The sequence below is a fragment of the Oncorhynchus tshawytscha genome, linkage group LG33 (assembly GCF_018296145.1).
Source record: "Oncorhynchus tshawytscha isolate Ot180627B linkage group LG33, Otsh_v2.0, whole genome shotgun sequence".
NCBI lineage: Eukaryota > Metazoa > Chordata > Actinopteri > Salmoniformes > Salmonidae > Oncorhynchus > Oncorhynchus tshawytscha.
The window spans coordinates 24,982,071-25,006,938 of record NC_056461.1 but is presented as its reverse complement, the minus strand read 5'-3'; the positions used below and the strand labels follow the sequence as shown (position 1 = coordinate 25,006,938).

At 40.6% G+C, this 24,868-nt stretch overlaps 1 protein-coding gene across 3 annotated transcripts; it reads right to left on the bottom strand.

Annotated features, from left to right (window-relative positions):
* Positions 1-1,766: 1,766 nt before the first annotated feature.
* LOC112233488 (LIM/homeobox protein Lhx3-like) lies at positions 1,767-15,660 on the bottom strand. 3 transcript variants are annotated; one of them, XM_024401156.2, is made up of 6 exons: positions 15,091-15,660; positions 6,679-6,850; positions 6,267-6,466; positions 4,784-4,935; positions 3,383-3,554; positions 1,767-3,023 (listed from the first exon to the last, which is right to left on the bottom strand). In XM_024401156.2, exons 1-6 carry the CDS (start codon positions 15,158-15,160, stop codon positions 2,593-2,595), a joined length of 1,197 nt encoding a protein of 398 aa, XP_024256924.1. In that variant the 5' UTR covers positions 15,161-15,660; the 3' UTR covers positions 1,767-2,592. The 3 variants fall into 3 exon arrangements, with proteins under 3 accessions (XP_024256924.1, XP_024256923.1, XP_024256925.1); XM_024401155.2 differs by having other exon boundaries at positions 6,267-6,469; positions 15,091-15,659; XM_024401157.2 differs by lacking the exon at positions 15,091-15,660 and adding an exon at positions 8,986-9,205 and having other exon boundaries at positions 6,267-6,469.
* Positions 15,661-24,868: the final 9,208 nt, after the last annotated feature.

Sequence of the window (24,868 nt, the reverse complement as noted above, 5' to 3'; positions counted from 1 at the left end):
CAGGAGGCCTGGAGCGTAGAGCTGGCACAACATGTCCTGGACAGATGACAACCTTCACACGGCAAGTGCGGGGAGCTGGCACAGGACGTACCGGGCTGTGGAGGCGTACTGGAGACACGGTGCGTAGAACTGGCACACATTGTCCCGGAACACTGACACTCTCCTCAAAGCGAGTGCGGAGAGCTGGCACAGGTGGCATCGGACGGCTAACACGCTCCTCAGGGCGACTGTCTTGCCTCTCCAGCCAAACTAACAGCTCTCTCATCACTCTCCCCAACTTTTGCCAATCACTCCTCGCTCAATCTATCCCAATATTCCTCCATGATCTCTGACTCACCCCTCAGCGTCGCCAACCACCCCGTGTGCCTCCCCCCAAAAACGTTTTGAGGCTGCTTCTTAGGCCTACGTCGTGGCCGCGAACCCCGGTGTCGTCGCTGTCTCTCCTTCGCTGCTTCCGCCTGCTTCCATGGCAGGCTTTTGTCTCCTGCCTTTATTTTGTCCCAAGTCCAAGATGTCCTCCACTCCTGGCTTTCCTCCCAGGCCCAGGATCCCTGCTCCTCCTGGGCACGCTGATTGGTCCGTGGGTGGTGGGATCTTCAGTCACGATCGTTTGTATAAAAGGACCAAGGCGCAGCGTGATTACAGTTCCACATAATTTATTGAAGTGAAACTATAAAACAAAACAAGAAAGAATAACGAAACGTGACGACAATAGAGTGCTGACATACAACTACCCATAAACAAGATCCCACAACAAACAGGTGGGAAAAGGCTGCCTAAATATGATCCCCAATCAGAGACAACGATAGACAGCTGCCTCTGATTGGGAACCATACCAAGCCAACCTAGAAATAAAGAAACTAGAATGCCCACCCTAGTCACACACCGACCTAACCAAAATAGAGAATAAAGGATCTCTACGGTAAAGGGCGTGACAGATGCTGTTGGTTGAACTTTCCCTCCTAAATCTAAAATGTTACTAATATTTAGGACGTCTTAGGTTATGAAGCTATAGCTAAGTAAAGTCCAGAGTTGTTCATGATCAGGTCTCCTGGAACACGTTGCAAATTGCTTGAAGATGGCGAAAGGGTCCATCTAAAAGATGGTACAGATTGTTGGGCTTTATCAGGGTGAGGATGGTTTTTAATGTGTTGTCTGTGATGCTATGCACAGATAAAACCGCAATGCAAGTCTTTGTCACTGGGAGAACAAATGTAAGAAATTGACGTCACACAGACGCATATACGCAGCTCACATACACCACAGTTTAATCTATTTAATTGAACCCGACTTTGAATAAGTAAACAAATGAGGAAATTTACAAGGGGCATTCGATCCCTCCTAAGCTAATTGATTTAAGATTTTTATCCCGTAGGGGCATTTGGGCAAACAAGGCATGGTTATCTCTAAATCGACATGTTGCCTCTCAGTCTGCATCAAATTTCTGCACTAAAGAGCCGTTGAACTCTTGATACGGCTTTGGTAATTTGCCAGACGGCCAATCTGCAGACACAGCCAGATCTCCAGATCTGCTTTTCTCCTGCAGTATCTGTATTCTGATAATAGATCAATGTAATTAATACTCCAGGAAAATTAGGGATGAATATTGGAGATAATCCACCACCCCAATTACCCTAGCTTCTGTTAGTGTTTTGCAGAATTAAGGTGTGCATAAAACACTTTAAAAAAACATTCTAACATAGAAGAGAACCTACGATACAACCCATAGTCAATACAATACAATGAAATAAAGATGTGATACAAGAGCCATTGGTCAGTTTGGATTTAGCTGACACATTTATTAAAGACCTGTATCACTTAATCATCATCATCATCATCAGAGAGAATAAATAAGACATAAAACATCTTCCACATAAACAAACACATACACCAGCCTGGGTTTCAGCATGCCCAGATAGCTCAGAACAAAAAGAACAAGATGCATCTGAAAACACACAAATGCATAGAAGTAATTGCACCTCTAGTTATCGGTGGGAGGCGACATCTACAACCTGTCTAGATCCCTGGCTGTCAATGTACAAAGTACTAATATCTGTGGTATTCATATTGTCGAAGGGGTTGTATAAAAATAAAGTCTCCACAATGATAAACTGTAATATGTATATATATATAGACATTTGGCAACAACCAGACATGTAAAGACTCTGACTTTAACCAAAACCTGCAAAAAACAGAGAGAAGAATAAGGTGGAAAGGATTGGGGTAGAGTCTATCACAATCCAATTGGGGAAAAGTTGAAATTTGTTATGTTGTCACAAAGATAGCATTCATAACAGGCCAGCACGCCATGATTCTCAGTCTGGTTCTCTATGAGGAATGGAGTGTGTGAGTTCCAAGTGCTGCCATTCATACTTTTTGATGGCCCAATCCTTCCAGTCCACTCAGATGAGGAGAAATGAAAAAGATTGACAGTTAATTGATAGAGACAGATGGAGTGATCCAAGAAGGGTGGAAGACAGCAACCGTCCGACCCGTTCTCTCTGTTTCACAGGTCATGTGTGACTGTCTCTTTCCAGTTTGTGACACACACTTTTGAGTCCTTAGACCACGTTGACCAATCAACCCAGCAAATCAAAACTGGCCGTGGTCCACTTCATCCAACCAGGAAGCTGGGCTCGCTGGGAAGTCTGGGTAGCCCCCACTGCTGCCAGTAGACAGATCCGAGCTGGGGCCGTTAGCGCCACCCAACACTCCTCTCATGCCTGGGTTCAGCCCGGGGGCCCCGCCTTGGGTCATGATGGACAGGCCAGAGTCAGGGTAGACCAGGCTGGAGATGGGGGGCTGGTGCCTGGGCAGGGACTGAAGCGAGCCTGGGGACTGGGGTAGGCCGTAAGGGCTGCTGGAGCGGATGTTGTGGTACTGGTCCTGGGACTGGAGGACTCCATGCTCTAGGGGGAAGGGGCCGTGGCTGCTCTCCTGGCGGCCCCCCATGGCCAGGGACGACTCGCTCAGGCCACTGTAGATGCCGTTGGAGTGGCTGAGCTCCGACATGGGTGGCTCATCTGGAACATAAGGGAGGACACTTAGTCAGGGTGTGGCATTATGGAAGTGCTTATTCCATTTCCTGCTAATATTAGTTTGATTCTGGTCAACAATTTCCCTCAATGGAATTATTTGGGTAAATATAGGTTTCATTCAAATTTGAATGGGAATAAACCAAAATGTGTGGTTTAGAAATTGGCTATGTCCATTTCCGCCATACACTTTAGGGGAAAATAAATAATTTCAAGAAGGCATTTGTATTATAATTGTGATAATAACATTTCTCCTAATTCCTCAAATAGGCGCTTAAAGGCTGCTGTCTGTAGATTCCTGTGAATATATCATCTCAGATGTCTGTCTGTTTGTTTTCTCATCCTACCTGTAAAGGAAACCTCAGCGTCGCTGTCCATGCCCTCCTCCTGGATGCTGTCCTTGTCTGATTTTGAACTGCCTCGCGACCTCTTCATGTTGCGGAAGTACTGTCCCCACCTCTGTCTGCCTGCATCCTTCTTCAGCCTCTTCTCTTTTGCTCGCCTGTTCTGAAACCACACCTGGAGGACAAAGGAGGTGTTTGGTACATATTGGTTTTGTTTTATTTATTTTAGGTATATAATTGGGAAGTTTCCTGTTGAAGACAGATACTCCAATAAGCCTTCTCCTACAATACACTTGTGAGTGAAATAGATTTCTTAAAATTAGAAATATATAATTTAGTGTTACATTTACAGAAGAGTAGGCTATACACAAGTAGTCAGTTTTATAACATGTTTTTTATTTTGAACTGCATTTTTCGTTCATAGACTATAGGACATATCAGTCCTGGTGCCAAATTCCATTCTACTTACTGGACCATTCCAGACATCATTTTTCCTGACTCTTTCTTCAGTGAAACTGCTATGCTTTTAAGTGGTCAGGTAGAGCACATTAACATGAAAACAAAATTAATTTTCAAGGACTGTCTAGGAAGCATGTCGCCTCTTCTTTAATTAACTCAACTGGGAGATTAAAACAGTGGAGCAGAACACTAATGTTGGGACCAACATGCCCTGAGATTTATCACGCTAATTAGCTTTGCGACAGCTACAAGTTGTCCTTAACCCTGGGAGCAGACAGGTTGCATGTTACCTTCTCACTGGGATCTACTAATCCAGAGTTGATTTTAATTATTCAAATTTCACTATGGCCAAGTTCTAAATTTTAGCTGTAAACGTGTGTGATATAATTTGAAAACATTTGTATTTTATTTTTAAGAGACACTTATGATTGACGAACCATTCAATGTAAGCACATATTTTGTTGTTTACAATCCACATCATGCAAAGCCTAATGTAATTCAACCAGGTAAAAATGTTCCTCCTTTCTCTCCTACATATAGGCAAGGCCTATATTCATTAGTGATATGCAGCCGAAGTGAACCCTCTTAACCCCCATTTCCCCTTCCGTGAATAATGAAGCGCGATAGTGGCTTCCGCGTACCTACTTTAAGTGTCCTTGCAAATAAACAATATATATGACCATAGTCAACCACAGTAGGGATCTTTCACGGACAGACAATATGCCAAGCTCTCTCTTACCATTGTTAACGAGCTCGCGCTTACAGTTCTGACTTTCAAGTGTGTGGACTTCATTTTAATCCATCTCATCGTAAATTCTAACCATTCAAACCCACTGGGAGGCCATTTCAGGCAGTATTTCAATGGAATTGCATGCATGTCCTTAAATAATAATAAAATAAGGACGCTAATGAAATGGTCTATAGTGGAGGGGAATGGATAGTTACCTGAACAACCCGCATATCTAGGCCGGTTTCTGACGATAGCTGTTCTCGTACGTGGCGGGCAGGTTTTGGAGAGTTGTTGTAAGCGTTTTTCAGGGTCTCGAGCTGTTTGGCGGTGATAGTCGTTCGTGGCCTTTTCGCTGTTGAGTCTGCCTCTGAAAATAAAAGACACACAATGTAAGCCAGACCTTACACAAAAAATGTACCCCATTAGGCCTACTTTATGCAAAAAGTCTTAACCTTAGATTCCAAGGGTAAATAGGCTATTTATAGATATTCAGGTTCAGCCATTGAAAAGTACAAGTGACATACCAGAACTGATAAAAATGTATTGTCGAAAACAATGGAAAGACAAGTAAACTTCATAACTTCCTTTTCTGACTTATTACTTTCAATAAGCCTAATTAAACCCAAATAAATACTAACTATTAAACAAAAAGCCTACGAACAAAAACATATGCAAGACCATCCTACAAGTGGGCAAATACCGAAGTAACGAGGCCCTCTCATTAACCAAATAGACGTGTGTGGTTTTCCATGAAAACTCATCTAAACTCAATGGGTAAATCAGCGGTTGGTTTAGTCAGTAAATTCACACAAACAGATGGGGAAGATAAAACTTGAGTAACACGAACTACTCACAAAGAAAATGTTGGCCTACCCTTGCTGGATTTCATTGAGTTAAAACAGATTCTCTGAGGTCAGTTGTACTAAATTTAGCATGCAATAAATAAGCATTTTTATTAAAAAAGTATTAATTTCAAATTAGGTGGGGGAAAAAATCTCGTTGTAAACTTCATTTTGTTTTCCCAAAAAGACGTTTGTGGTAGAAAACATGCCCATTTTGGCCATAGCATTTGACATCATTACATCAGCCAATTTAAATGATTTTACTTGAAATTGGAGGCCTTATTGTAGCCTATGAGATAGTTTAGCAAAACATGGTCACCAGCGCTTTAAACACCTTTTAAACAAACCTCCTCAATAGTCTGTTGTGCAGATGAGGCTGAATCTAATCTTCTTAGTCACTGTCGGTCTGCTAATAAAATAAAACAGAAAGAACTACGTTTTCACTCTTCACTGCAATTGGATAGGCTGTATCCATAATGCTATCGATTGGGATGCGGGATACGACGCAATTAGCGCAGGTGGGTCAAGTGTTTATGGGTGACCTGGGTCTTGTAGATCAAGTTCACAGCTCCAAGCAGTTGCTCAATAAAAGGTCAATGGATCAAATAAGTAAAACATTACATAACTTATTCGGTGATGCGTGCGTGATAGATAATAGGTTAAATCATTTTTCTCGTTATTTGGCAGACATAAATGAAGATGTGGGCATTGTAGGATATACACATTCTTTGATATGGCTGAAATATCAACGACAAGTGGATACATGCTTAATTACGCGTTAGGTCTAGGCACTCTGATCTTGGGTACCCTAATTAGGTGTGATAAAGGTATGTTCAGGTATACCGTGACCTCTCACCTCTCTGTTTAGCGGTTTCGTAGTCAGCCTTGCACACGAGTCTGCTGTCCTCCATCAAGTAGTACTCGTCACCTGTCGCGAGCTGCCTTTTGCACACGATGCACGCGAAGCAGTGCAGGTGGTACACGAAATCCTGCGCTCTCCTCACCACTTGCGTCGGCGGAATACCTTGCTGACACGCGGCACATTTGGTCCCAAATCTCCTTTTAGGAAATAAGAAGGTTATCATCAATACATTGACAAGTGAGTGTTTCATCACATTCACAACCTCAAAATAAAATGCAGACCGTGTGATTCTATCGAATAATTAGGCTTGGTTTCCATTAAATATTAGGCTACACACCTGAAATATTTTCAATAATTTGTCTTTCATTAAAGAATATATAGTTCATGGCGTATTTCTTGCACTCACTTAAAAAAATCTTCTTTGCAGTAGACTCTATCTTCCCGACTGAAACACTTGTCCGCTAGTTGGGATTGGCAGTCGCTGCATTTCAGGCACTTGCTGTGCCAATGGCGGTCCAGCACTTTGAGGATGAAGCGGTCCACGATGTGTTGATTACAGCCCGCGCATACAGGAATCTCTGAAGGGGAGAAGACAGGATGACCATGAAGCCATCTTGAATTAAAACACTGCTTAAGAGATCATTTAGCATTTGGTGGTCAAATAGTTTACGACTCAAACATAGCTAAGCCTATTCATACTATTGTCAAATGTAGACATTTGTTAATGCATTTTATTTAGAATATACTTACTTATGATAATATCTAAATAAAGACACTAATTCGATACAAATAATTTCAATGTTTTGTTGTTGATAAATTATACTTAATATTCTGAGATCCACGACAAATTACTCTAATTCAATTAATTACATCTGAGTAATGAATTACTAAACCTAATTGTAATGACGTAGTAGTCTAATGATAGGGGCCTATGCCATGCCCTCACAACGAAACACACAATAGGCCTACATTATTTTAAATTGCTTAATTGAAAACAAAGTGTACTGGTAAAATAATACATGAAAGTGATCTTAGACCTATTCACATTGCTGCAAAATTGAAAACACATTCATTTTTTAATTTTTAAATTGGCCTATTTTTTCCACGTTAAGCACACATTTACATGACTTGTTTTACAGTTGACAGTACTGAAACTTCACATGTATACATTTGCATCAAAAGGGGTGAGTCAATAGAAACTAATGGGAAAATCCCAATGCAGTCTATTTCAGAGCAAATATGAGACAGTTTTGTCACTGATCTAGTATCTATACTATTGTATATGTTTTATTTTCATCGATAGCCTATATATTGTCACATAGTTGAGAATTGAAGAGTTTCATTACAAAACGCTCTATATCCATTTTCAGAAATGTTGGTAAATGAGCTTTTATTATTTAAATAAATGATGAAAGAGATTGGTGTGTTTTTTCACTATCTAATGATGGTATGGAGGTTGTTCAATGACAGACATGTTTTTGTTTCAAATCTATTACTTGATGGTTTAACAATTTCAGAGACAAATAATCATGCTTTTTTTTCTCTCAAAATGCTATATATACCCGCCTCATGCTCAGAGAAATGAGCAGTAGTGTTAGATTTTCCACAGTCAAATGTAACAAATAACTACATTTTTAATAAAGAAATGTACAAATGATACATTTGTGACATGAATATTTAATATATTTTTTGAATTCAATACAGTAATATGTGATCTGTATGTTAAACATTTACATTTGACATTTTTGTCATTTAGCAGATGCTATTATCCAGAGCACGTAGATTCATCTTGAGATAGCTAGGTGAGACAACCGCATACCACAGTCAAATATGCAGGATACGAACATTCCATTCCAGCTAAACAATGGATATATATCGTTTTTCAAAAAATACATTTGCATACACATTAAAACTCGATGAATAACACATCGTAGAACAGTATTATTTTACATATACATGAAGATGAAGGTACCCATAAGCAATTATATCTGATGAAAAAACACATTTGATAAACTGGTGGATATAGCGTTTTTGGAAATAAACTCTTCAACTGTTATCTATTCAATTAAAAATATGTAAGCCTAATACAATAATCCGGTTGAATGAAAAGCATAAATGCATTGCCGATGTCACATGTGCTGACTGAGAAAACATCACCAAAAGGAGTGGATTTAAGTTTACGAAGGTGTTGTGGACTCATTATTGATGTATAAATGTAGGGACACAATTATTTCAGTAGTATGAGATGTAAGTAAATACACTCTGCTGTCTATAAATTACAGCCATTCATTTGTTTTTGTCATCATCGCCATCACCATAATTTTTTTCCATAACCCAGAAATGACAGTAAACGCCAATGGTTATTTTGTTCCTCCCATGATTATTGAAACCTGGCAACATACGTTACCCTTTTCCACGTGTGGGTGCCAGATGTACAGCAATACAAAAGGACACACACAGTTGAAATCCAACCAGTAAAGCCATCTCACTGGGCACTGACGTAAATTCAGTTGGTTCAACGTAATTAAATTGAAATTACGTGAAAACAACGTTAATTCAACCAGTGTGTGCCCAGTGGAATAGCATCGAATACCTATTGGCTGATGGAGTTATTATGGGTTTGATCTGTTGAGTTAATGAAGAAGACGTCAAAAAGTACCCTCTTACTATCACTCCTCAAAAAAAGTGCATGCCATGAAACAAACATTCTTACTTTGCATGGTAACCCGCTGATCCAAGTCCAGACCAGAAACAACAGTGGATCCCGGAAAACTCTCTCTCTCTAATCCTTTCTCTCTCTATCTCTCCCGGTTTCCCTTCTAGTTCTTGCGACCATGGGCTATTCTATTCCTATCCCTCTGTTTGAGGTTACAACAGACGCATGGGTCCCTCTCTCTTTAAAACACTGGTCCATTTGTTCCCACTAAAGAATCACTAGGGATAATAAAAAGGGAAAAAAAACAAGCCCTCTGCAGCGACACTGGTCAAATCCCCTTCTGTATGCTCAGCCGCCCAATCAACGCTGGCCCAAAGGCTGCTCATGAGGTTTTACTTTACATCCGGTTTCCAAATCACGTAGAAGCAGGCCCGCTTCACAGAGTGGGGAAGGATGGTTTCGTTAAATTAAACGAGACCACAGCTAAATTTGATCCACGGTTCGCACACTGAATATGTTGTCAATATTCCCGCATTCGATTAGCAAAACACCATCCAAGCCTTTCCCATCAAACATGTTTTACGCATGAAATGACGCTGAAAATGCACACTTGCAGACAGAGGATAAGGTGAAATGTGTTTTGATGTCAGATTTAGCTTGAGTCACAAAGCTAAATGCTACACGTTGTGTGTTCAGTAGGCCTATTTACATGGTTTTATTGACCATTTAGGGATGCTGATGATACCGTGCAAATTATCACATTGCCACATAATTAATAGAAATTGTTTTAGGTAGGCCTTATATGCTGCAAGAAGCCCATTTGCTCTAATGATGAACCCGTCCTTCCATATGGCCAAATTTGATTGCTTTATCATTCATAATTTACATATGACATTTAACCATATCTCTCAGAGAACCAATCGTTCCAACGTACAGCCAATAGTACAGCTAATAGTCAGCTCGTGTCTTCATCAAGTTCAGGATTAGCTCTAATTTATATAATAAACTAAACATAAATAAACATAATATGACCATTTACAGGCCATTGAACTTTTGGGAATAAGCATGGCCTTCGTCAAGACAACACAATGCATGAAATGAAAATGGCCCTCTTTCAGCAAAGAATGTCATTACAACTCACAACAAGCAACTTATTATTAAACTATCAACAAACGCTTGTCGAGTGAAATTGCATCACTGGCAACTTCAATACGTTTTGAGATGTTATCACTCGGCTTTATTATTTATTCAAAAGTTCAAGTACTTCGTGTTTCATCCGTCCAAGGAATCGCATTCCTGTTGTTCGTTTGTGGGCAATTTATGAAAAATTAATGGACCATTTTTTTCCTGCCAAGAGCAAGCAATGCACAACAGCGAGGAAGCCACGTCATGAACAGGTGCATCAAATTCATTATTAATTCAATAGGTTCTGTAAAACTAGAATACGCTGCCTTGTCTCACGCAACAATCAAAGGGTGTCTTGTTTACCAATAATATAACATGTAGCCTATATGTCTGCCCATGAAAGCCAATTCAATCCCTAGAAATTGCAGTAATATTTATACAAATTTCGTTAACAGGTTAACCTCGTATACATATGTGTCACATAATGCGCAGACATGGGCCGATTGATACATAGGCACAGTTGGTACAATCTAAACCATCCCCCCCAAAACACAAACATATCTTTAAGCATTTAAGACAATAATGTTCTGATATTTTGTAAAATATCAGACACGTTTTTTAAAGTTCAGGTAGGCCTCCGCACTACAGCAAACAAAGAAAGTAGGAGGGATGCTTGACAACAGAAGGTCTTTAATATCCTTAACACATATGCAATGAATGGAGAAATTGCAACCCGATTAAAACTGTGCGTCCAAATGTAAAAACTTGTTTTGTGGTGTTCAGGAGCAAAAAGACAAGACATATGCCTATGTAATTTCATAGATTCACCGTTTTTAGCCTTAATCCTTCTTCATACAGATTTAGCCCTAATCCATTGTAATACAGGCGACAGGAGCGAAAAGTATAAACAAATTAAAGGGATGTAACCACTGTTTCGGCTAACCACTAACTAGTCTAAAAGAGATGTTGTGTGGAGCAAATTGTGCATGCAAGAATAATGTTATTTTTGGACATATGCATGTAGGAAAAATACGCATTTAATTGCAGTTACTATACAAATATTCAGAAATGTAAAACAGGGAAGTATAACGATCGAAATATTCGATTAACGTTATATTTTGTATTCATCATACCTTACGCGTTATAGAAATAAGCTTGTGCTATACATGAAGGTGTTGGAACGAAATAAAACAACATCCCTTATTCTGAGTTGTATAAACAGCGACAACAAATGATTGATTAAATATCTAGGCCTAACTATTGTAATGTGCAAACCAAAGGCAGATTCGATTTAACACAAATCCCACTGAGCACAGACGTCAATTCAACGTCTATTCCACCCTGGTTCAACGTCATTTAATTGAAATGACGTGAAAACAACGTTGAATCAACCAGTATGTGCCCAATGGGATGGAATCACATGTGGTGCCCTGTTGAATACCTCCGTAGTTCTTCGCTCTGCGCCCGTAAGGCAAACAGAATCTCCGTGTTATTCGGTGCTCCTTTTGGAGAATTCCGTTCATTATGTCTATCCATTGCTCATGATCTCCTCACACGATAACGACAAACGAATGTATTTATGTGTTCTAGGCCTTTCGCTCACATTGGGATTTTATGCAGTATATCAGGAATACAAAAAAAATCCGAGCAGTGTGGTTGCATGCGATCGAGTTTGCTTTATCGTACAGTGTGTTGTCCGCTGTGGAGGATTACGCAACGCAGTTTCCCCAGCGACTGGCCTGTTAAAGCAGGGAGATAGCTGTTCATCACCTAGCAGCAACTTGGAGAGAGGTGCGGGTACCAAGTACTCGTCGGAAGAAAACATTAACTTCATGGCGCAAGATGACATTTGACTACGGTTTCGACTATGTTGGTGCGTTAAGTTGGTGCATACAGGCGATGCCATTTGAAATGTCATTTTATTGCACGAAGCTCTTAGTTGACCATTCGGCTATAGCTGGTTCACTTATATATTTTTTGCATGATCTTATGAACATACATTTTCACAGCACGAGTGGTAGGTCTAAGAGGCTTTAATTGGAACTTTGCAAAGCCATTTACGCACGTTTCTCTAAGACCGTGTGTAGGCCTATTTCAAATCAAATCACGGCCATATAGTAGGGCAGGCTACACAAATTATCAAATGCAAACGAAAATGGAGCCTGGCACATATTTTTTAATGTATTTAGCCATGAAACTGTTCTGCTCCAAGTGACATTAGGCCTACGTATGTACCATTACAGATAGTTGTCTGTAATAGATACGCAAAACGAGGTCTTCTTTGAGACCAAATAATCAAATAGGCCTATATATATTTTCAAAGTAGGTAGCCTATTATAAAATTCATTTTGGCCTTGATTATTGAATTTATGTAGTTGATGTGTAGTTGACAAGACAGAATGCAACTCTAATATTTGTACAGCATTCCATCCTAAACATAATGTAGGCCTAATAGCAGTATAGTTTTCAATAAGTTTCATTCGTTTTTTACCCTTTCTAAAATGCACATAAATATAACGACATTTCAGGCTACTTGACCACTATTTAGTAAAATATTGACACACTGAAATACGTTTTTACTAGCCTACAGCTTTAGCCTACAGTAATTGCATCATATTAAAGACAAAAGTTTTATATTGGATATAATTGCATTTTTCTATCAATGTAAATGTGTTTTCTTTGCTTATCCTCTCATTTAATCGAATATTTGGAGGCATATGTCTCTTAAACCTATTATTAGCCTACATTGGAGCATAATATGATCCCCATTTCTTCTTATAATAACGGGATTAAACGGTACACTTTTCAATTGAAAAATCTGGATCAGACAAAAATATTCCTTTACCAAAGTTAATGTTATTGTCACGATCATCGTATTGAGGAGACCAAAGCGCAGCGTGTTGTGAATGCATACTTTAATGAACGGACGAAAAAACACGAAGTACACTAAAACAAAACAAATAAACTAACAAGACGACCGTGCCCGCTAAAGAAACTGAGTGCTAACAAGCAACATAACATAGACAATAACCCACGAACCACAATACAAAACAGGCTACCTAAATATGGTTCCCAATCAGAACCATATCAGGCCAAAACACATAGAAACAGACTAACTAGACATGCAACATAGAATGCCCACTCATATCACACCCTGACCAAACAAAACATAGAAACAAACAACGCAAATAATGGTCAGAGTGTGACAGTTATATTTAATTGGTTTAATTTAATTAGAAGTAATATTTGATATTTGGGATGTTTCTGATATTATATCAACCATCCCACGCATGGTATCTTATCCACTCAAAAGCAAAAAAGAGAAAATCTTCCCAAAATGTCATCGTATTGATGGGCTCACGGTAGATAACAATACAATAACAATACAATTAGTTTAAAAAAAAAGCCATATCTACCATTTCCATCACGTCGTTAAACCTGGCTGGCGAATGACACGCACGCACAAACACACACACACACACACACACACACACACACACACACACACACACACACACACACACACACACACACACACACACACACACACACACACACACACACACACACACACACACGCACGCACGCACACACACACACACACACACACACACACACACACTCACACATACACACCCACACACACAGAGCAACACAAACACCAAATCTTAGGCCTATAGCCTATTCTGACTTCACTAAGACAGCTGTTTACTTAGGGAAGAGATTGGCCCTTCAATAACATGTTGATCGAAGCAACACTCGGATGCATTTTATTGACACTGATCTCAGGCGCAAAAGGGCGCCTTGGGAAATCACGACTAGTGCCATGGCCGCGTGGACCCCTGATGAATCTAAAATCAATGCCCCATTTGCCTGTATTTTCAGAGTATATGAAACGCAGTTGGTGAAAGGTGTGGGATGCTTCAGTGCTCCCTCTTACTTGTCAGCTTTATAATATTTTGTATCTCCTATTGATCGCTCACTTTTGAGGGGCTAGGCGACAGTAATTGCGTAGCATGAGCGATGCTCTACGATCAACAAAATAGTCCGTGAGAAAGAGCAGTCATGCAGTCAGCAGTCAAGTGTTTTCGTAAATATATGATTGTTGCTATTATTTCTAAAACCATTGACAATCTATTGATTTTGATTTGTTAATGCAATAACCCACACATAAGCCTTATTCGTTTCCCCCCATTACGCACGGCAAAAGAAGATATTTGGTGGCATACACCTCCTTTATTTTATTCCTAATTTACAAACAGAAAGTAGGTACCGCACCTGTCGAAGGGAACCTGACACTTGTTGAGCATTTTGCCCAGGTTGACGACTAGGGAGGGCGGGGGACGGCCTCTGTGCAGCCGGGCTGTTGCATTGTCGCGTTACACAGGCATTGCAAAAGCGCTCTGGTGGTCTCCAGTGACAGCAATGAGCGATGGTGTACAATGACAGCACGCGCATAACATCTGTTGATATGATTCCCAACAATAAAGCTCATTACGTGTTCATAACGTCTCCCGCTGGCAGGGAAACGGAAACAAAATATTTAATATCCAACCTCGAAAGTGTATGAATACCCAGTGAAATGTTGTTAAAATGGATAGTGGACACATTGCCATGCGCCAATATGATGAAATCCATTCGATGTGTGTAGCCTAGAAATGTATCTATTTTCACAACTTCTCACGTCTCGAAAGGGAAAGCACTCGCCTGTAACACTTCTTTGTGCATATAGGCCTAATAGTGATTTGTTAAACTGTTTAACTGCTGATGATAGGGTGTGCTGTGAAATACAACGGGCTATTTCATGCCTGTTTGGATCCTGTCAGTAAAACTTTGAGCTGCAGGCGGAGCCCCCGCTGTGCTGATTTGTTGTGGAGGCTAACTAGATATTTCGTAGCTAATTGAAGCCCATTAACAGATCACAGGTGACTAAACCGCGTCAAATAGACACACCAGTAGCCTACATTTCCACATGAAGTTGTATAAAAGCTCGATCATATGTGCAAAAGACTCCAAACAAGAAAGCGGACTGCTTACCTTGACCTGCGCTGTATCGGGAGAAATTCCCGGGATTTTGACAACTCGATCCAGGATGTTCTAGCAACATTCTGAGCAGTGATGCTTTTCAGCTCAGATAAACATAAAGTCAATGGGCGGTTGAGTGAGATATACTGAGGAAATCAAAGCAAGAAGGGCGGCTGCTGAGTTTAATGATAAGAGCTTATTAGGAAAAAATAAAAACAAAAACGCAAGATCCTATTTGTTTATCCTTTGAGAGTCACAAAAATAACGCGATTGACGTTTATAAAAGTACATTTTTCTAAGAGGCTAAAGTAGTATATGCCTGTCGACCTTGTCTCTCTCTTCGTCGGTCCCCGTGCAAGGAAACTTAAAAATGCAGCAACTTGCTGTTTGAGTCCGTGTGTTGGTCGACAGGAGGTAGAGAAAGGGGTGGGGTGGGTGGCCATTACCAGCGTCAGCTGACCTCACGATTGGACAAGTGTTCGTTTTTAGAAAAACAAAAGTACAGCTCGAGTCGAGATGCCGAGCGTCGCGCGTGGAGAAATATGCACTGTCCACCGTGCTGAAAATGGGAGTTTCTGTATGTGAGCGAGGCCGAAGGATTGAGTAGTGTATGCCCCCCTCCCACACGCACACTCCGCTGTTCAACACCCCCCTTCTCCTCCCTTCGCTCCTTATCCATCTAGAGGTACACGTGTCCTTTCCATCCTGCAAAATAGGGAAATGGGCGATTCTTCGATACATTGTTGTCATGAGTTTTCATTCTCGTTCCCCTCTTTTGTTCGGCCAAGAATATACCGTAGCCTAACAACAGAGACAAGTGGACGGAGCGTCATTGTTCCATCTTGCTGTTGTGTTTCTATTCAGATTGGCCATACTATCTGTGGCGAACTACCAGCATGCATTTTCCTTATTTACTGTATGACCTGAAGAAGACGCCAATGGTATTCGAACACTTGTTAGCAAATTTAGATGTTTTGGCAAGGGCATTTCGTTGCAATCTGATTGTAATGTAGCCTACAGGTCTACATTTGTGTTTTTAGGAGTTGTACCACATTTCTGAAATATTGTTGGCTACTATAACCAACATATCGGATATCCTGTAATTGTATTTATATTCGAACCTAATAGCAACTTTCAATAACAATTCTAACCAATTTCAATGACAAAAACATGTGGGATGTATATTTTGGAATATAGGCTACACGCCTAATAACAGTGACAATTGCAACAACAAACAGTAAATACAAACATGTATTTACTTAATATTTAGCCTCGATTAAAATACTTAATTACAAATATATATATTTTTTGAATAATTTCATGATTCTTTTTCTTTCTCAGACTCACTGTAAAAGTTAATCTGACAAAGTGATGACGTCATCCTACAGCTTTGATTTGATTTCAGCTGCATAGCAGGCTTACTCACCAGTAGATCTGAGCCAATTACGTCATTACTTCATTCATTATTTTTTCCACAGTACAATTATAAACTTAAAAACATCACATAATATTCTAAGCCTCCCATTCACCCAATATCATAATGTCTATCTATCTATCTATCTATCTATCTATCTATCTATCTATCTATCTATCTATCTATCTATCTATCTATCTATCTATCTATCTATCTATCTATCTATCTATCTATCTATCTATCTATCTATCTATCTATCTATCTATCCATCCATCCATCCATCCTATAAGCCTGGCTGTAAATATATATGTATATATATTTTTTTTACTGTATATCCATTTTTCTATAGGTTAATGGATGAATGGAACAGGTTGTTGTGTTCTACAGTAATCCCCAGTCAACAAATCAGCCTGATCTCTTTATGTAGATTAAGGAAAAACGCCAGTGAATCTGGAAGGAGCCATACACTAACTAGGATCCTATATATAACGTTGCCTCAAAGGAACTTATAGGAAAACAGCATAACAAAAGAAAGGAACCTTTATGCCATACAGACTGTTTTTCTTCTCTTTTTCTCTGCCTGCCTGTTAGATACTTGAATGTGTTTTCCCCTGTGATTTTCCACTAGGCCTACTGTGGGTTCAAATGTGAAGTTCGAATGAAGCAATAATCGGCTGTATAAAACCAGGATAAAACCATACCCTATTTCTGACACTGCTCATCCAAGGACCATATCCCGACCAAGGTCTTTGTAGCAATGCATCGCTGCTGGAGGGAAGTATGCATAAACAGAAGAGTACTATGTAGCCTGCTGAATGATGCTGCTGCTGATGAATATAACAATGTAATAATACAAATAATAAAAAAGTAACAACAATAATAATAATAATAATAAAGGTTCTAGTTTTCATAATCATGAAAATATCTTTTAATCATAGTCTTTGTGCAGTGTGTACAGTATAACCACGATCCACTCTTTATTTCTGTAAGGTTGCATATAGTGTTAGACCACTCTATAGTTTTCTGTTGTAAAAGTAGAAAAACATTGCCAGCAGTCTTGGTCTTGGAGATCTTCCTTGGACATAAAGCCCCAGACGTGATTTCATAAAAGGGACCAGCTTAAAAAGGCAGAGGTTTTTATTCTACCACTCTCTGTGCACTGGGAAGCATCATTACAGGAGATTGGTAAAGTGTTAATGCACCTGGGGCCCACTTGAGAGAGTGTCCACAATCAGATTTGAAGGGTTCTCCACAAAAGGCTCCAGCGTTTACACCCCTATTTACACCTGCCCTCAAAGCCTAAATGTCTGGCCTGCTTTCTGTCGGAGAATACATGGAAGATATGGAGACATGACACATGCCCTTCTTCTGAAAGGTGAGTCTCTTAAAGCACTCTCTCATCTCCCATCTCAGTGTTTTTGTGATGTTTCCCAAACAGATCAATCCTCTGTATCACCCTCGAGTACAGTAGAGCCAATTGGTTTAGCAGAGTTTGCATTAATGTAGCTTATGTTTGTTGCTAAATATTGCTTGCGTGAATAACTTGAGCAGGGAGAAAAGTTGAATACATTCTGCCAATCTTCCTTTCTCACCCTGCCAGTACCAAGCAGTGAACTTCTTTGGATATGCAACTGGCATATTAAGGCATGGTAATATCAAATTTTTGGCTCACTCAAACTTGATATATAATGCAATATACAGTATAGTAACAAAGTCTAAATGATGGGGAACATGTCACATTCAGCCAACTGGACTTGCAAAGGCACAAACATGTTAAAAAACATGTACAAATGTTACAGTTTTTCTCAGTCGCTTTGGTGCATTTCTTAGATCAAAAGTGCAATTCTTGATACTACTTATACAAATTCCAAATCATCTAGTCACTTGTGCATATCATTAAAGCAATTTCTTATTCCTTTGAACAAATTGCAATTGATAATGTACAAGTGTCAGCTTTTTTCCACATTATCAATTGCTCATGTCATGTTGATCAAAATATAGTAGATGGTTCTCTGTTGAATAGTCTTACCCCTCAAAACATCTAGGCATTACTTCCTTGCATAAGCCATTACATGCAAGATTGTTGAACTATTTGTCATAAACTGTCAAGCATAGTTTTACACATTTCTATTAGACCTTTTGTACAAAAACGTGAATTGATGAATCGTGCAGGTGAAATTGACCCTCACTCATGAAGGAATGTAAAGTGTTAGTTCAACCAACAATCAACCAGTTGTCTAAATTGCTCAAAGGTGCATCTCATGAAGAATCAATTGGCAAACATATATAGACAGACCACAACACAGAGTTGCAATGTTTTACAGTAAAATGTGTGTTCGCATAGTTTTTGTCTATGTGAAAGTGTGCGATGCATCACTGCATTTCCCCCCACATAGGACTGCAAGATTACCTCAAACCGGTGGCAGAGGACGCCATGAGACTCAGGGAAATACAAAGGACCATTATAGAAGACAACGATGTCTTTGAAAACATCCATACGGTTAGCATCTCAACCATCGACAGGGTGCTGCATAGAAACCAGATGAGTATGAAACAGCTGTACCGTGTACCATTCCAAAGGAATGAGGACAGAGTTAAGGAGCTACGGTACCAGTATGTACAGGTAAAACATATATCTATGTAACTACTTTACAGAAACATTTTATAGTGATACATAGTACAGTAAGCATAAACTGCACACATTTCCATTGCTGTGGAAGGAACATGCAATATATGTGCATTTTATGTCACTCTTCCTTACCAAAACAAATTCAACTGTGTGTTCTGGGATATAGCGTATAATGGAGTTGGAATCAAGTGAACCCTCTCGCAACTTTGTATACATGGATGAGGCTGGCTTCAACCTGACCAAATGCAGAAGGCGGGGTCGGAATATCATCGGTCACAGAGCTACTGTGGATTTGCCAGGCCAACGGGGAGGAAATATCACCATGTGTGCTGCTATTTCGGAGCATGGTGTCCTAACCCATATCCCCCTTATAGGGCCATACAACACCCAGCATCTACTCAACTTTTTTTTAGAGACTCTCTACAGGGCTCTCATCCCTGATGATGAGAGGGGTCTGTTCAGAGAGGATTTGCCAAAGTATGTGGTCATTTGTGATAATGTGAATTTCCATCGATCAAACATCATAAGGCAATGGTTTGTGACCCACCCGAGGATGCTCATAGAATTCCTCCCACCTTATTCACCATTCCTTAACCCAATTGAGGAGTTATTTTCAGCATGGAGGTGGAAGGTGTACGATCGTCAGCCACACACACAGATGACCCTGCTGGCTGCAATGGATGCAGCATGTGAGGACATCACAGTAGATGCCTGCAGAGGATGGATAAGGCATTCCAAAAGATTCTTTCCACGTTGCATTGGAAGGGAAAATATCCAGTGTGATGTGGATGAGAATATGTGGGCCGACAGACAGGAACGTCTGGATGTGTAGAGACAGCACAACAGTGCTGCGGGCAAAGTTGTGCCTTAGGGGTGGTTTCCTGTGTTTCTTTCTAATTTAGTTTTTTTTCCTTTGTGCCCCTTGGGTTGTCTCTTTCTCTTTCAATAACCCACATACAGTAATATGTAAATAGTACTGTTGAAATTGATATATGCCATAGAAGTGCAGCCTTGTGCATTTTCAATACAGTAACTGTCATCCAAACTGTAGCCTAAGTTTACATCAGGTAATACTGTCAAAGTACACAGTTACATTGACAACATGCCTAAACATTTTGACGACCTTGTTCGTGAACAATGACTCAATGACTTATCATTCTGATGACACTGACATGATCATTGGCATGAATATTTACTTTTGAGAGATGTACTAAGGATTTTTAGTGACTGACTAGCTTTAGAAACATATCTATTGTATATTGCAGTTTGTACAAATTGTTCTGAGAAATGCACTTATTATTTTGCACATGTTAGGGATGATGTGAAAAATGCACCAAAGCGACTGAGAAAAACTGTAACATAACACAACATTTATGCTCTTGACTTTGCAATGATTACTATTACCACAAGAGCTCCAAAGGTAAATCTTGTAGATGCAGCTAGAGAGTAAAAAGAACCTTGCTGGTATCAGCAGAAAAAGTTTAGCTCTAAATATTTTTTCAGGTCCAGCAAGTGTATTTTGTGAGTCAGTTTAACAGAGCTATATTGGCAGCCGGGTCCACACACACAGTGTCACTAAACGCCTGATGTCAAACTATAGAGTGAATCATCAGTGGAAAAGATAGTCCATTTCACAGCTGCAACACTTTCTAGGGAGACAGTATAATGTATTGCCATGCATCCTGCTTCCCATATGGGAGAATATTGGCCTCTCTCCATGTTGCCAGGTTGGCGCTTTTTAGCCAAGAAAGGGCTTTCTGTGATGTCACAGCATCCATTACCTACAGAGGCAAAAGTTCAGTGAAGAAATGTTCCCATCTGAGCAGGTTGAAGTTGTAAAATCAGGTCACATAAAGTCACATAAAACTCAGTGGAAACGTCAACTCAGTGCATCTAAACTGGAAGCAAGGAATATGTGTTTGTGTGTGTAAGTTTGTGTATGTGTAGGCCAGTATGCATCAATGCGTTCTCTGCCCATGTGCGTGTCCATCACCACATATTTACAAGTGTGTCCTCTCATGCATGTTAGTGTATTTGAATATGCGTGCACATGCTGCATTTGTATAACTGCCCATGCACAGCTGAGTTTGGGGGAGCTCACCCCCGCCGCTTGGCTCGGCGCACCCATGCCACCCCTCTGACACCAGGTCTCCATTGTGTGCCTGTCGTGATCAATCATGTCCTCCAATGACTGACCTTGTGCGGGAGGGAGGGCACCAATCACACGCCTCATTACCCTGGCTTGGTTACTCCGAGCCCTAGTGGTCCCAGGACACTCAGCCTGTTGAGCCTGGTGTATGAGGCATCGGGGCTTCACAGAAAGAGAGGGAATAGAAAGATGACTTGTGCTCATAGGCGTATAATGGGCTTTGGTCTCATAGACTGCTGGAAGGAAGGAAGAGAAACAACACTGACGTGATATATGCTGGACTATAGTTTTTCTTGTAATGTTGGGATGACATGGGGAGGCTCACGAAAATCATCCAGATCTGGACTGGTCTGAAACTGCTGCTGTTGTCTGATAAGAGCGGTGACCCAGGGTTGGCTGGGAAGGGGTTAATTTAGGCTGTGAAGGGGTTAACTTAGGACAGAGGATTTTAGGCTCAAGGACATTACCTTCCTAAATATCTGGAAATGCTAAACCAGTGTCAAGCCAAAAACTGCTCAAATCTTAATGGTGAAAATGTTACATCATGGTGTCATAGTCAGTCAGCATAACACTTAATAACTAGACAGAAAATGATCATAACAGATTCTATCACAATCTACAATAAGTTAGCATAGTAGCAAATGGGTGCTAGAAACCCCTAGCTTTAACCAAATCAAACAGCTCTCATTGTTCTAAAATGCCTCCATCTGTCAGGTTTCACTGGCCGGCAACAGTCATGTCTCCCCCAGCAGCTGGCGAAACTGTCCAACCGCTTTTCCGCTTGGCCCTCAGAGTAACCGCCTCGCTCACTCCGGCCGGCCCACACCACTACGCTAACTGTCCCCCAGCTACTGTCAGTCAGGGGGTCAGCCGGCCAGAGAGGGGGAGAGTGGAGGAGAGGGATTGGAGGGGACGGGTGACACCATTGAGCCCTTTGTTACTCATCCCTGGGTAGGGACAGGATGAAGGGGGGAGTGGAGGGACTAACTGCCTGGTTAATATTTTGGGATAAAGAGAACAATTGTTGATATATTTTTATATAAGGGAAAAGTTGTAGGACTGTCAATACTACAGTACCTTAACAATGCCAACTACACCTTCAACAACAATGAAAATATTACATTATCACTGCTAATCATATCATAAATTGTTCTACAAAAAGAAGAAGAAAAAAACAAGTTTCCAGAATGAATAATTAACCTTTTCATAAACAAAAAGGTATTGAAGTAAACATGAAAATGGATACAAAATAAAATTATAAACACATATTGAACAAAGCTGAGCAAGTGATTCAGACTTCATCCTCTCGTTATGAGTCTGCCATTGCCTTTCTACCGTTGTGTCTTATCAATGATCTCCACAAGTGTTTAACTCAACAGCAGGTCCTCAGGGTCTGTGTGAGAGAGAGAGAGTGCTCAGCTCGGGTCTAAAGAGGCTGCCACCTCTACCCGACATCAACCTCTGAAATGAATATTGATATGCTAATGACGTACAACACAGGGGACAAAGCCCCAACGCTACCACTGGACACCAATACAATGGCCCTTAACTCAAGTCCCTGACATTTTTACAACCCAACATGTGTCACTTGTGTCATTCTCAGACAATGAAGGGACCAACAACTGTCCTTCCTTTTCGGAATCTCACATGCTCACTTTTCCTTTTTTGTCTTCTTTCTGTCGACTCTGCATGGCTGGCCAAGACTGACCTTCTGGGGACTCTTGGGTTTTGTGGGGCTTTGTTTCAGTAGGGAATATCTGTCTCTTTAGTGCGACGACGGGCAACCCTGTCGGGCAGACACAATGTCATGAGGTCAGGGTTCAAACCTCTAAGGCAGAGTTAAGGCTCTTCCCAGCTTGGGTTGGGGATGCTGACCTGTCGAGGACATGCCTGTCTGGTTTGTAGGTGGTCGTTGTTGGGTCTTCTGAGGGGCAACTACTGACGCAGACGGATGGACAGACAGGCAGAAAGATGGACAGACGGATGGGCAGACAGCCAGATGGACGGAAAGACAAACAGATCGACAGAAACAGGGACTGTTTAGGGACTGTAAGCTTTAAGACAATTTACGTTTAGATTAATTCATAACGGACTTGGATCAGATTTGAAAAAATATTACCCTTACCATAACCCCCATATTTCCGTGGCTAACTGTACATAAGACTTCAGTTACAAAGGATTAATTGCTAACCTTCATCCTAACCTGAGCAAAGATAATTGCAGATCAGGGGTAGCTTCTAATCTACAGCCAATTATATTCCACTTTGTCCAGTATTACTCATGGCATTACTCAATGGTGACAGAATAAAGTAACAGGAGAGGGCGATAGAAGACGGGGATGTTGGACCTTGATTGAAAAACACTCCAACCTTAACCATTTTCCAACCTCAATCATTCCATATTAAGAAGTAGATGTTATCTGAGGGTCAAGGGGTGTGCAATATTTAATTGTTGCATAAACAATTGTTGGTCAAAGTCATCACTTGTCTTTTCCAGGTGATTATAACCCCCCCCCATAACCTATAACTCCTAAACAAACACCTGGGTAACTGAGAGTTATGACTTCCTATTGTAATTGAGGAGAGACAGGAGAGGAGAGACACTCAAGGTTGTGCCTTTGCTCAGGGACACTTCAGCAGGCCATCGGTGCCACTGGTGGCTCTTAATTGGATTCTAATTGAAATCTCTGTTCCGTCCTGCTCATCCCCCCCACAGTTAGAGAGGTGAGATGAGACTCCCTACTCCCTTCTGCTTGCCCAAAGATGAGATGAGGGCGATGAGTTATAGCTCTCGGTCTCCAGAATTACAGGGCTCCCATCCCCAAATACAAAGCCTCTTCATGTCCTCACACCTCTTGCTTGTTTTTTTAGCCTCTTTCATCGATAAAAACTCTTTCTCCTTGTTTCATCTCTTTCTTTTGGTCTTTACCCAATCTGCTTGACTTCTGTCACTTTTTAATTTTCCCTTTCTCTCCTTCTCTTTTCCTTTTGTTGCTTCCATCTCTCTATCTTTCACCCTCGCTCTCTGACCATCAGCAGTCTCATCACAGAGCAGGGCGAGGCTCCTCTCCTGTATTGATAGATGTAATCATTTCACTCCAAAATTAATGTATTTATTATTAGTAATTTATTTGCTGATGAATCATACTCGGTGTCAGAGCAAGCTGGACAAATGGCCTGCCGCAAGAATCAGAGGGGTCAGGTATTTAAAAGCCCACATTTATCATGGTGTCATTGTTAGATGTCATTATTGCTGGGCCGGTCTTGATTCGGTAAATTAGAAAACAATTCATCGGAACACTCTGAAAAATCACACATCAGAGCCTGGGCTAAAAAAGCTAGTTGTCATAGTGTGGTTGACATTTATACTTTTTCCTCTTTCCTTGAACCTCCTCTAAATTCTATTTTAGTGTTAATTGGACTATGTTTATCCACCTTCCTTACTATGCTAAGCATCAAGAGGTCTGGAGAAGGAAGTTACCCTAACGGCACAAACAGACTAACCCAAACAGACTAACCAAAACATGCTAAGCAAAATCAGGATGGTTGTGGAGGGAGGGAGGGGGGCAGTTGTGGTAGTCTGCGACATGCAAGAGTGT